The following is a 12,301-nucleotide window of genomic DNA, read 5'->3' as shown; positions in this document are numbered from 1 at the left end:
GGTTATGCGGGAATGGTTTTCTCTCTTTCTTTTTCTCTCACTTGGCTTTTGTCTCTCTTCAAATGACTCTAATGTGCTCTACTAATCTGACCCATCTCAATTTGACCTAGTGAGACCTAAAGGTCCACATTATTTGGGTCTATTCTCCACATAGGAAGGGAGCCCAATAACCCAACAAATCTCCCCCTCACGACTATGTGGAGATATCCGCCAAACCGGCGATCTCACAACAAACTTCAAACTTTCCTCTTGACAATGCCTTGGTCATCATATCAGCACCATTATCATATGTATGAACTTTAGCTAATTCCAACAACCTAACATCCAAAACATCACGTATCCAATGATACCTCACATCAATATGTTTGGATTTAGAATGAAAAGTTGGATTCTTACCAAGATGAATAGCACTTTGACTGTCACAATACAGCAAGTATTTCCCTTGCACAAAACCAAGCTCCTGCAAGAATTTCTTCACCCATAACAACTCCTTACATGCTTCAGTAAGTGCAATGAATTCTGCCTCAGTAGTAGACAACACTACACACTTTTGCAACTTTGATTGCCAAGCCAAGGCTCCCCTGCTAAATGAATCAAATACCCTGAAGTAGACTTTCTAGAATCAATGTCTCCAGCCATATCTGAATCTAAGTAACCCACCAAAGTAGGCTTATCACCTCCAAAACAAAGCCTCAAACCACTAGTACCACGAAGATACCTCAAAATCCATTTCACAACATTCCAATGCTCTCTACCCGAATTTGACAGAAATCTCCTGACTGTACCAACAACATGTGCAATATCATGCCTTGTACATACCATTGCATACATCAAACTACCCACCACAAAAGCATAAGGAACTTTGCTCATATCCATCTTCTCAGCTTCATTTGAAGGACTTTGTTTAACACTCAACTTAAAATGAATAGCAAGAGGAGTACTTACAACTTTAGCACTTTCCATTTGGAATCTTTGCAACACCTTCTGAATGTAGTGATTCTGTGATAGCCAAAGTTTCTTCTCTTTTCTATCCCAAGTGATACTTATACCAAGAATCTTCTTAGCAGCTCCCATGTCTTTCATGGCAAATGACTCGCCCAGTTGCTTCTTCAACCTGTCAATTTTGGATACATCTTTCCTAACAATAAGCATGTCATCAACATATAACAACAGTATACTGAAATCATTCTCAGAAAATTTCTTGACAAAAACACAATGGTCAGAAGTAGTCTTCTTGTAGCCTTGCTCACACATAACAGACTCAAACTTCTTATACCACTGCCTCGGAGCCTGCTTCAAACCATACAGGCTTTTTCATAGCCTACACACATAGTCTTCCTTGCCTTCAACAAGAAAACCATCCGGTTGCTTCATGTAAATCTCTTCCTCCAAATCACCACGAAGGAAAGCTGTCTTCACATCCATCTGCTCAACCTCCAAATCTAGAGTAGCAGCTAAACTTAACATAGTTCTTATGGATGTCATCCTCACCACTGGTGAGAAAATCTCATTAAAGTCAACACCCTTTCTTTGTCTGAAGCCTTTCACCACTAATCTGGCTTTATATCTGGTAGATGTAGAATTGCTCTCTTGCTTTACCCTGAAAATCCACCTGTTCTCTAAGGCTCTCTTACCCTTAGGTAACTTCACCAAGTCATAAGTGTGATTATCATGCAGAGATTTCATCTCATCCTGCATTGCATCCAACCACTTTTGCTTTTCTTCACTTTCAATGGCCTCCTCATAACATTCAGGTTCTCCGTCATCAGTCAACATCACATACTCATTGGTAGAGTACTTCTTAGAAGGTTGTTTTGGCCTATCAGATCTTCTGGGTTGAGCTTCTGATAACTCAGGTACATCACCAAGACTCTCATCTAGTGACACATCATGTTCCTCTTCATCAACATTATCAATAGGAACATCCAAGTCATCTCTAATCTGCTGATTAGTATCACCATGTTGTTCATCATCATGAACATCAATATCCAAATCATTAATAGACAACCGAATTGGATCAAAATCAGCCACATTACCATCTTCCTTAGGTGTAGACTTTTCCACCTTATCAATATCTTCAATGGTTTGATTTTTCATGAATTGCACATCACGACTTCTAACAACTTTCTTTTCAACGAGATCATACAACTTGTAGCCAAATTCATCTTGACCAAAGCCAATGAAGATGCATTACCTTGTCTTCACATCCAACTTGGATCTTTCATCCTTTGAAACATGAACAAATGCTTTACAACCGAAGACACGCAAATGATCATAAATAACATTCTTGCCAAACCAAATCTTGTCTGGCACCTCAGAGTTCAAAGCGACTGCAGGACTTAGATTAATAACATGCACTGTTGTAAACAATGCCTCACCCCAAAAATGCTTAGGCAATTTTGCTTCAGAAAGCATACACCTAACTCGTTCAATCAATGTCGTGTTCATCCTCTCTGCTAAACCATTCAACTGAGGAGTTTTGGGAGGAGTCTTCTCATGTGCAATACCATACTGTCTACAATAAGCATCAAATGGTCCACAATATTCACCACCATTGTCAGTACGAATGCGCTTCAGCTTCTTGTCTGACTTTCTCTCAACCAAAGCATGAAATTCTTTAAACTTGTCCAACACTTGGTCCTTTCTCTGTAAAGCATAAACCCAAAGCTTCCTGGAACAATCATCAATAAAAGTAACAAAGTAAAGTGTACCACTAAAAGACTTTACCTTCAATGGGTCACAAACATCAGAATGCACCAATTCAAGCAACTCTGACTTCCTGGAAGGAGGATGCTTCTTGAAGGATACTCTGGTTTGTTTACCAGCCATGCAGTGAGAACATTTCTCAAACTCTACACTCTTCAATCCTGAGAGAACATCCTTTTTAACTAAGCAGTTAAGTCCTTTTTCACTAATATGCCCAAGCCTTATGTGCCACAAAGATGACTCCATATACATGGCATTCACACTATCTTTAGCAACCAAAGCTTTTGTCCAGTAAAGCTTAGAGTTTTTCTCCCCTTTAGCCACAATCAAGTTACCTTTGGTGAGCTTCCACTTTCCAGAACCAAAGTGGTTATCAAATCCACCATCATCAAGTACCTGCATAGAAATCAAGTTAAAGCGAACATCTGGAGCATGTTTAACTCCTCTAAGCAACAACTGCATCCCATGTTGGTTTGCAAGTGAACATCACCAACACCAATAACCTTAGACACTCCATCATTACCCATCTTCAATACACCAAAATCACCAGGTGTATAAGATGTGAAGAATTCCTTCCTAGATGTAACATGCAAGTGTAGTACCACTATCAATTATCCACATGCTCTCATCAGATACAAGATTAATAGTGTCATAATCACGAAGACAAATAAGGTCACCACATGTAGTAGTAGTAACACGATCACCATCATCGACATCTTTTTCTCTTTGCTTACCCTTTTTGTCTTTGTTCTCTTTCTTCAACAAAAAACAGTTCTTCTTTATATGCCATGTTTTGTGACAATAGTGACACTCCACATTCTTGTACCGAGACTTGGACTTGCTCCTGCTTTTATCTCTACCACTATTTTGTTCTTTCTTCTGGCTTCTCCTCCTATTCTCTGTAATAAGCACTTCTGAATGAGATGAAACACCCTGTGTCTTCCTTCTCATCTCCTCATTAAGAGGACCACTCTTTGCCATTTGCAAAGAAATATCACCATTAGGAGTAGCACTTATCATGGAAAACCGAAATGACTCCCATGAATGCGGTAAAGAGTTTAACAGGAATAAACCCAATAGATCATCATCAAATTTTATACCCACTCCTGCTAATTGATCATAACGCCCTTGAAATTCACTCAAGTGATTTGAAACAGGATTTCCTTCCTTGTACTTCAACTCCACAAAATTTTTCAGAAAGTACAATTTATTAGTTCCTGACTTAAAGGCATACAAGGACTCAAGCTTATCCCATAGGCTTCTCGCATGTGTCTCATTAGCAACAAAATTATAAACATTATCATCAACAAATTGCCTGATAAATCCACATAATTGTTGATGTTCAAAATCCCATTCTTCATCTGACTTGGATTCCGGTTTATTGGAAGAAAAAACTGGAAGATACAAAATTTTTCACAAATAGCAAATTCTTCATCTTGCCTTTCCATAGGTGATAATTTTCTCCATTCAAAGGAATCAATTTTGTATGTACCTCCATCATTCACTCAAACTAAACCGTCCCTTAACCAAAGAGCTCTGATGCCACTCTGATGGGGAAAGGGCAAAAAAATATAACAACTTATCAAATAGTAATAACGCAGCGGAAATTCAATCCCCCTTCTTGCGAGAATCTGTGAGGTGCACCAAACAAATAGAACAAAAATAGAATCCAAAGCACAAAGAGACACCAACAATTTTTAGCGTGAAAACTCCCTCAATGCAAGGGTAAAATCCACGAGTCGTCCAGACCAAAGAAAAATCCACTATGATCAATAATAGGGTACAAAAGAGTCTCCAATAATAACACCAAATGATGTGTTCAATAAGCCAATTTAAATAAGCACAAATGCTTACAAATGAGAACCAAGAAGATGAAAATTCCACAAAACAGGGCTGCTGGTGCGGGACCGATTTCTCCCAATCTAGACCTCTGATTGACGATCTGAACGGTCAGAATGAAGAACCATATGTCTGGAACCTACTGTCCAAAAATCAGCTCGATCCAACGGTGAAAGAGTTTACAGCAAATAAAACACCAATGCAGGTTTGGGGTTATGCGGGAATGACTTTCTCTCTTTCTTTTTCTCTCACTTGGCTTTTACCTCTCTTTAAATGATTCTAATGTGCTCTAATAATCTGACCCATCTCAATTTGACCTAATGAGACCTAAAGGTCCACATTATTTGGGTCTATTCTCCACATAGGAAGGGAGCCCAATAACCCAACAGTTTTGCCTTTTTTGCATTGAGTTATTCATGCAAATGTGTCCCTTCAAGGAGTGGAGAGTGAAACTCTCCATTAAATTCATGTGGCAAGCAATATGTTCCCACTCATTAAAAGGAGCTGCTTCTCCATTAGATCAAATTCACGTAAAAGTATATGACAGCGAAAGAGATAAGGTTATGGGTATATCATTTCACCTCCACATTATTCATGTACCGTATACGTAACATATAATCCAGGTACATGGACCACCCCAGAAAAGTGAAGCTCTCACTTTAGAGATATATAAATATAAAATGAGATTTCATATACCATATTATACAACAGAAAAATAAGATATGGAGCACTATATTATATGTGCAATGAACGAATACATAAGTATATTGAATACATGTACACTACATCACTAAAATATAGAAGGGTAGATGTAGATGAAGCAACGGTGTTAAACAGGTCGAGTGGATCCCAAGATTAATATGAATTACTTAAACCTTAATTAAACCAACTTATAAGAACCCTCGATATCAATGATATTAAAACATGAATTGCATTTATTACTTGGTGAAAAATTTCAACGCTGTTTGAAAAATGCAAAATAAAAAGAAAATAAAAATAAAAATGAAAAGATAGAATGCATTTGAAAGATACATATTGGCAAAGCACTGGTCATTGATCACCCATGCTCCTTTCTATTCTAATTGTGTAGTTTTCAAGTTTTGGTGTTTGACTCAGCAAAAGTTACAATTATGAAATAAGAAGTTAGAAGTTAACACACGATTTCATAAGGAGACAAAGAGAAAACTCACTTGGCCAATGGAGGATCTCCACTAGCAGACATGTACTTCCACTTTCATCTATATACTATAGACACACAATAATCCTGGAAAGTTCAGCTTTAGAAGTTATTTGCAATGGCATCCTATTACGAGAAACGTATGTGCATCATCAAATAAAGAATGCGAAAATGCTCAGCATCCACACCACCAAAGATATACTTTCTTTAATTATCGTAGAATTGACATGAGATTCGATATTGTAAGTCTCTTCTATATCATATTCATCTATAAATAAATAAAGAAATAATAAGTTGAGAAGTGAATGGAGAAATATAGTAATTTTAATTTATAAAAAGGCTAATTTCAATTTTCTTAATTTTCTCTACGTAAAGTGTTTAGAGATAAACTCGCCCAATCAAATTCGTAATGTAAGAACTGGAAAAAGAAAACAGAGAAAACAGAAAACATACTTTCATCAAACATTAAAAGCCTACTTATTTAATCAAGCAGAGTAAATGATAAGAAAATTTTCTCCATATAAACAATAAACGAATATATCATCATGTGTCAGCCAAGCGCACAGGGACCAACGGACTGAGGATATAGTTTTGAAGGTTAAAATTTATTAGTTGTAGCAGAAAACTCTCCCATAGCCATATACATATAACTACGACTGGTGTCGTTCATAAAAACATTGTAAAAGAATTATGAGAAGAAAACAAATTAACTTCAAAACAGTGCACAGAATGAGATTATTCAGCAGAAAACAAAAAACCAAAAAGTAAAAGACTCGAAATTATTTAAAGCAATTTCTGTTTTTTTTAAAGCAATAACTATTTTGCCTGTCACAAGAATCTTCCTGCATAGCTGATAGGTTCAGGGGCAAAATATATGTTAGAAGGAATAAGGATAACAGACTCTTGTAACTATTTGTGAGGTGGGTTGCTGTAAACAAACTATTATATATAGTCTATACAGGGGTTGTTTTTAGTAGTTTTTTTTGGAGAAAATTGTTAGTGAAAGGAAGGGAGAGACAGGTCCTCTCGAAAGACCTGGGATTTATGTGTACCAGTCACTAGATACAGACCAAGTTGTCTGGTTTTCATAGGAAGATCATCCAAGAACCTTTCTTGGAGTTCTTTACAGTGTTGATAAAATCTAGGTATCTATCAATTGGTATTCAGAGCCTCTTTCCTGGAGCTGTGGTGGCTGTTGGGGCATGGTGAATACAAGAATGGAAGGAAGATTGGATGAACTGGAAAAAATAGTGCAAGAACAGGACAATGAGAACCATAGAAGGTTCCAATGATTGGAGGAGATGATTAAGGGTTGACGATGGTGGTAGAAAGATTAATGTCCTCTCATAAACATACAAAAGATAACGCTTTTGTTGCCAAGGTAGGTAGTGACGGCAACAGGGATAATGAGGGAGGAGGTTCTGTCGTGGCTTCTTCAAAATGGAGGAAGTTAGATATTCCTACTTTTGCAGGAGACGAGGCTTATGGCTGGACTAACAGGTTGGAGAGGTATTTTCATTTAAAAGGAGTCAATGAGGAGGAGAGGATGCAGGCCGTTATGGTTGCCTTGGAGGGGAAAGCCCTGAATTGGTTTCAACGGTGGGAAACCTGCAATCCGACAACCACGTGGGAAGCTTTCAAGGGGGCGTTGGTTCACCGGTTTCAGCCAACAATGCTTCAAAATCCATTTGAAGTATTAATTGGGCTACGCTAAACTGGGCAGGTGGGAGAATATATTGAACAATTTGAACAATATGTTGGATTCTTGAAAGAAATACAACAAGATTATTTGATTGGCATATTCTTAAATGTTTGAAGGAAGAAATAAAGACTGAGATTATGTTGTATGAGCCTAATAATCTTGCTGAGTTAATGATGAAGGCTTAAATGGTGCAAGAAAAGGTTAGAGTCACCACCAAGGGTACTGTGCAGCTTCAAAGAAACACCTATAGACAATTGCCACCTACTCATAGTTACTCAAAGGAAGGGGGAAATTCAGTGGGTTTTACCAACTCCAACAGAGGAAATGGAGAGAGCAGTGGTTTTGTGAGCTCCATCAATAGTTCTCCTGTTGGGACTCAACAAAGAGGGGCACCGTTTAGAAAATTGTCCCTAGAAGAATTGCATGATAAGATAAAAAAGGGTTTATGCTTCAGGTGTGATGAGAAGTTTGGGCCTAATCATACTTTCAAAAATAAACAGCTCTATATGTTGCTTATTTCATAGGCTTTCACCTTGAGGATAAGGTGAATCTTCATGGACGGGTATTGATAGGTTCGGGGGAAAAGTATATGTTAGAAGGAATAAGGGTAATTGTTATAACTTTCTATGAGGTGGGTTGTTGTAAACAGACTATTATATATCTGTATAGGGGTAGTTTTCAGTGGAGTTTTTGGAGAAAATTGTAAGTAAAAGGAAGGGAGAGACAGGTCTCTCGAAAGAATTGGAATTTGTGTGTACCCGTCACTAGATACAGACCAAGCTGTCTGGTTTTCATAGGAAGATCATCCAAGAACCTGTCTTGGAATTCTTTACCATGTTAATAAAATTTGGGTACCTATCAATAACTTTGTACCAAAGACCGACAAACTCAATCATTAGCTATTATTTTCATTTTTCAAACAAAATCATCAATAAACATTTTGTAAACCATATGGTACAAAACTAATATAACTAATGAAGTAAAAAGTAATACTCTTGATACAAAAGAAGTGGACTAAGGAAAACTACAGTTTTTCAAGAACTTCTTTAACTTGTTACTCAAACATATTTGATTCAGCTTGTAGAACAAGGAATGTTGATATACTTGTGTCCAAACTCCAGTGCTAGAAGTTCACACAAACTCATGAAATACTATTTTCCTCTTCAATTCATTTATCAACATTTTCCTCAAGGTCATCAACTTTCTCCATCGCTTCAATTATAGATAGGTAGGTGCTGTCGTCAGGAGTAATGCCTTTACTTACCATTTCTTTGAGGAGCTCTTCAGCATGCTCACCTTCCCGATTTTTGCACAATCCTTGTATAAGAGCATTGTAAGTGAGAATTGTAGGATCAAATCCTGTAGTCATCATTTCATCCCGAACTCTAAAAGCATCCTTCATATCACCTCTTTTGCTGTAACCACTAATGAGTGTGTTGTAACTAATGTGGTCAGGTTTGATCCCCCTTCTCTTCATCTCATCAAGAAGCTTCCTAGCTTCTTCCACTTTCCCCTCTCTGCAGTATCCTTGCATCAAGGTGTTATAAGTGATTTCATCAGGATGAACCTTCATGTTATCCATCTGTTTCAAGAGTTGAAATGCACTATCAATATTACCATTTGCACAGTGACCATCGATCAACGCGTTAAACATTACAGTATCTACCAACAGACCTTCTTGTTGAACCTTATTAAACAAGGCATCTGCTTCTTTCATTCTATTCCTTTTTCCCAGAACATATATAAGTGATGTATACGTGACCAAAGTTGGCCGAATCCCTTTTCCCACCATTTCATCAAGAAGACTGAAGGCTCTCTTTGCATCCCCGCATCTGCAATACCCATTAATCAATATGTTATATGTAACAGCATCAGGCTTCATGCCTTTTTCTCTCATTTCTTTTATCATATTATCAGCTTCTCCCATCCTTCCTTCCATAAACAGTGCATGGATAAACAAATTGTATGTAACCAAAGTTGTCGTTACACCTTTGCTTATCATCTCATCCCTACATGCAAATGCCTTATCTAGATCCCCTTTGTTGCAATACCCATCAATCAACGCATTATATGTTACTGCATTTGGAACCAAACCAAATTGTAACATTTTACAAAGTAAATCAGATGCCTCCTCAAGTCTTCCTTCTTTACACAACCCAGATATGAAAGAATTATACGTATAGCAATCAGGCTCAAGACCTTTATCTTTCATTGTTTGAAAGATCACACGGGCCATTTGGAACTTCCCTCTCAAACAGTGTCCATGTATAACAGTGTTATATGTGACAACATTAGGCTTCACCCCAAGAGCCTCCATGTACGCAATAAACTCCTTTGCCTTCTTCAACTTTCCTTCTTTGCATAGCACATTAACCATGATGTTGAAAGTGTACATACTACATTTTATCTTCATCCTAAACATCTCAGCATACAAAACCCAAGCCATCTGAGTCCTGTTCAGTCTCAAAAACAGACTCAACATCTGATTACAAGTCTCAATGTTAGGCTCAACACCCTTTTCCTTCATCGAGTAGAAACACTCCAAGGCCTCATTGGGCTTCTTGAGTTCACAATAGGCCCTGACCAGAAGGTCAAAGATGAGACTAGTCTTGGCATCCAAGCGATCGACGGAAAGTTCCAACTCATGGAAAATTGTTTTGTTGGTGGCAGCGAAAGATAGAATGAGGCTCTGTAAGAGGCTGATAGAGGGTTTGGGAGATGGGAGGCGACAGAGGATGCAAGCAGCAAGAGAAGAGGTGGTTAAGTCGAGCGAATGGCCGTTGAGATGGGATAAAAGCTGAAGGACGAGTTGGGGTTTGTGGCGGAGGGAGGTTAGAGTTGAGGAGATGAGAGAGGGAGTGTAGTGTGGCGCAGCCTGTTTGATGAAATGCCAGTGAGAAGATTCTATGGAATTTAGAAGTTCGGATTCTGTGATTGATGAAACGGTTGTTGGGAGGGAGAGGGAATTGAAAGGTCGAAGATTGAAGGGTTTGTATTTGAAGATTTTAAGGAATTTCATAATGGGTGATGAAATCCCAGCGGAAACTCAGAACTGAGATGAAGGGTTCGGAATTAAAGTAGGTGCAAAATAAAATTCAAGGCATATCTGTAATATGGAAATTGAACTGCACAAGATTAATTGGTAAAGGATGAGATAGAGTGAATCGATGAACAGTAGAATCCTTTGCCACGTCAACCAAACTTTGGCAGTAATACAGAAACAGAGGAGAAAACAAGAACAAACCCTCACTTGCACTGCGTCTGTGTCTTTGTAAGTAAAAACACGAGGGAAATTTGAACATGGCTGGGATCCATACTAACCCTTTCTTTAACCGTGTTCCTATTAATAATAGGATGTTAAAAAAAAATAGTTTTACGTGTCAAAATATTTGGAGTTTCAATATATTCAAACAATTAATTTTGTAATATTAAAATTATTAGTTTCACGCTTTTAGAAACATTTCACCTAAATATTAAACTCTTAGAAATTTACAGTTTCAGAATAAATACTTCGTAATATTAAAATTTATTTTTAAATTATATATTCTGGATGAAAATAACTTAAAACTTTTGTTTCATATTTTTATTATAATGCCTTCGAAATATGTAAGTATGAATATATTATGGATATTATTCTTTTTAGAAAGTATAAGAAATTTAAAAGGTTTGTTTTTTATCATTTTAATTTTAGTTAGAGTTAGATATGTTTTTCGTCCCTTAAGTATTACACAATTTTGGTTTTAGCTCCTATTCGAAACTTTGATGGTTTTTAGTTCTTATAGTTTTGAAACTCTTACTATTAGTCCTTGAAATTGGATGACGTTAACTTTTGTTTGACGTGGTTAACGGCTAGCCCATGTGTCATGCCACCTGACTACTTTTAATTGATGTGGCAGTAAAGGTGTGGTGGTCGGTCGGCCCGGTGGGTGGTCGGCCACTTGGTCTGGTGGTCAGCATGGTGGTCTTTTCCCAACACCGTTAGGTCTTTCATATATTGCTCTCCACCCGTCACCATAACCGTTCAGTCTTTCATATATTGAACACCACCCGTCACCATAACCGTTTGGTCTTTGTCCAACACCGTTCGGTCTTTTATATAGTCCGCTTCTATTGCATTGTTCTGTTGATTGTAATAGAACCCACCAGGCCGACCGACCACCAGTCCGAGTGACCGACCGACCACCCACCAGGCCGACCGACCACCACGCCTTTACTACTACGTCAATTAAAAGTAGTCATGGAAGGTGGCATCACACGTGGGCTGACCGTTAGCCACATCTACTAAAAGTTAACGCCGTCCAATTTTAAGGACTAATAGTAAGAGTTTCAAAACTATGAGGACTAAAAACCATCAAAGTTTCGAGTAGGGACTAAAACCAAAATCGTGTGATACTTAAGAGACGAAAAACATATTTAACCCTATAAATATATAATATCAATAAATTTAAATATTAATATAAATATATTGTATGATATTAGAGATGACAATCAGTTTAAAATGGATAATACTTACTTATTATCTTATAAAATTTTAAAATAAAATTTAAATAAAAAAAATAATATAAATTAAATTAAATTATTATTTTTAATTAAATTAAATTTAATAAAATATAAATTAAATATAAAAGAATTAAAAATATCTGCTATCATTTACCACAGATAATAAAAATCCATTTATTTATCACAAATTTTATCCATAGACACATATATTTTTACTAACGTAATGTAATAGTGAAATATATTAATATTAATATGTTTGTTACATTTAAAATTTATACATAATAATATAAAATCTATATATATATATATATATATATATATATATATATATATATATATATATATTAAGGGTTAAATATGTTTTTAGTCCCTAAACT

At 36.8% G+C, this 12,301-nt stretch overlaps 1 protein-coding gene across 1 annotated transcript; it reads right to left on the bottom strand.

The window, feature by feature from the left end:
- Positions 1-8,376: 8,376 nt before the first annotated feature.
- LOC124821655 (uncharacterized) lies at positions 8,377-10,689 on the bottom strand. The gene has a single exon (XM_047293570.2). It carries the CDS (start codon positions 10,441-10,443, stop codon positions 8,593-8,595), a length of 1,851 nt encoding a protein of 616 aa, XP_047149526.2. The 5' UTR covers positions 10,444-10,689; the 3' UTR covers positions 8,377-8,592.
- Between the last annotated feature and the right edge of the window lie 1,612 nt (positions 10,690-12,301).

This window comes from Vigna umbellata, chromosome 6 (genome assembly GCF_029865625.1).
Source record: "Vigna umbellata cultivar VRB3 chromosome 6, Vumbellata_1.0, whole genome shotgun sequence".
Lineage (NCBI taxonomy): Eukaryota > Viridiplantae > Streptophyta > Magnoliopsida > Fabales > Fabaceae > Vigna > Vigna umbellata.
Note: the sequence above shows the minus strand (reverse complement) of the source record. Positions and strands in the feature narration are given on the sequence as shown.

Coding starts and splice junctions, on each gene's coding strand:
- LOC124821655 (XM_047293570.2), bottom strand. CDS start 10,443: ATGAAATTCCTTAAAATCTTCAAATACAAACCCTTCAATCTTCGACCT.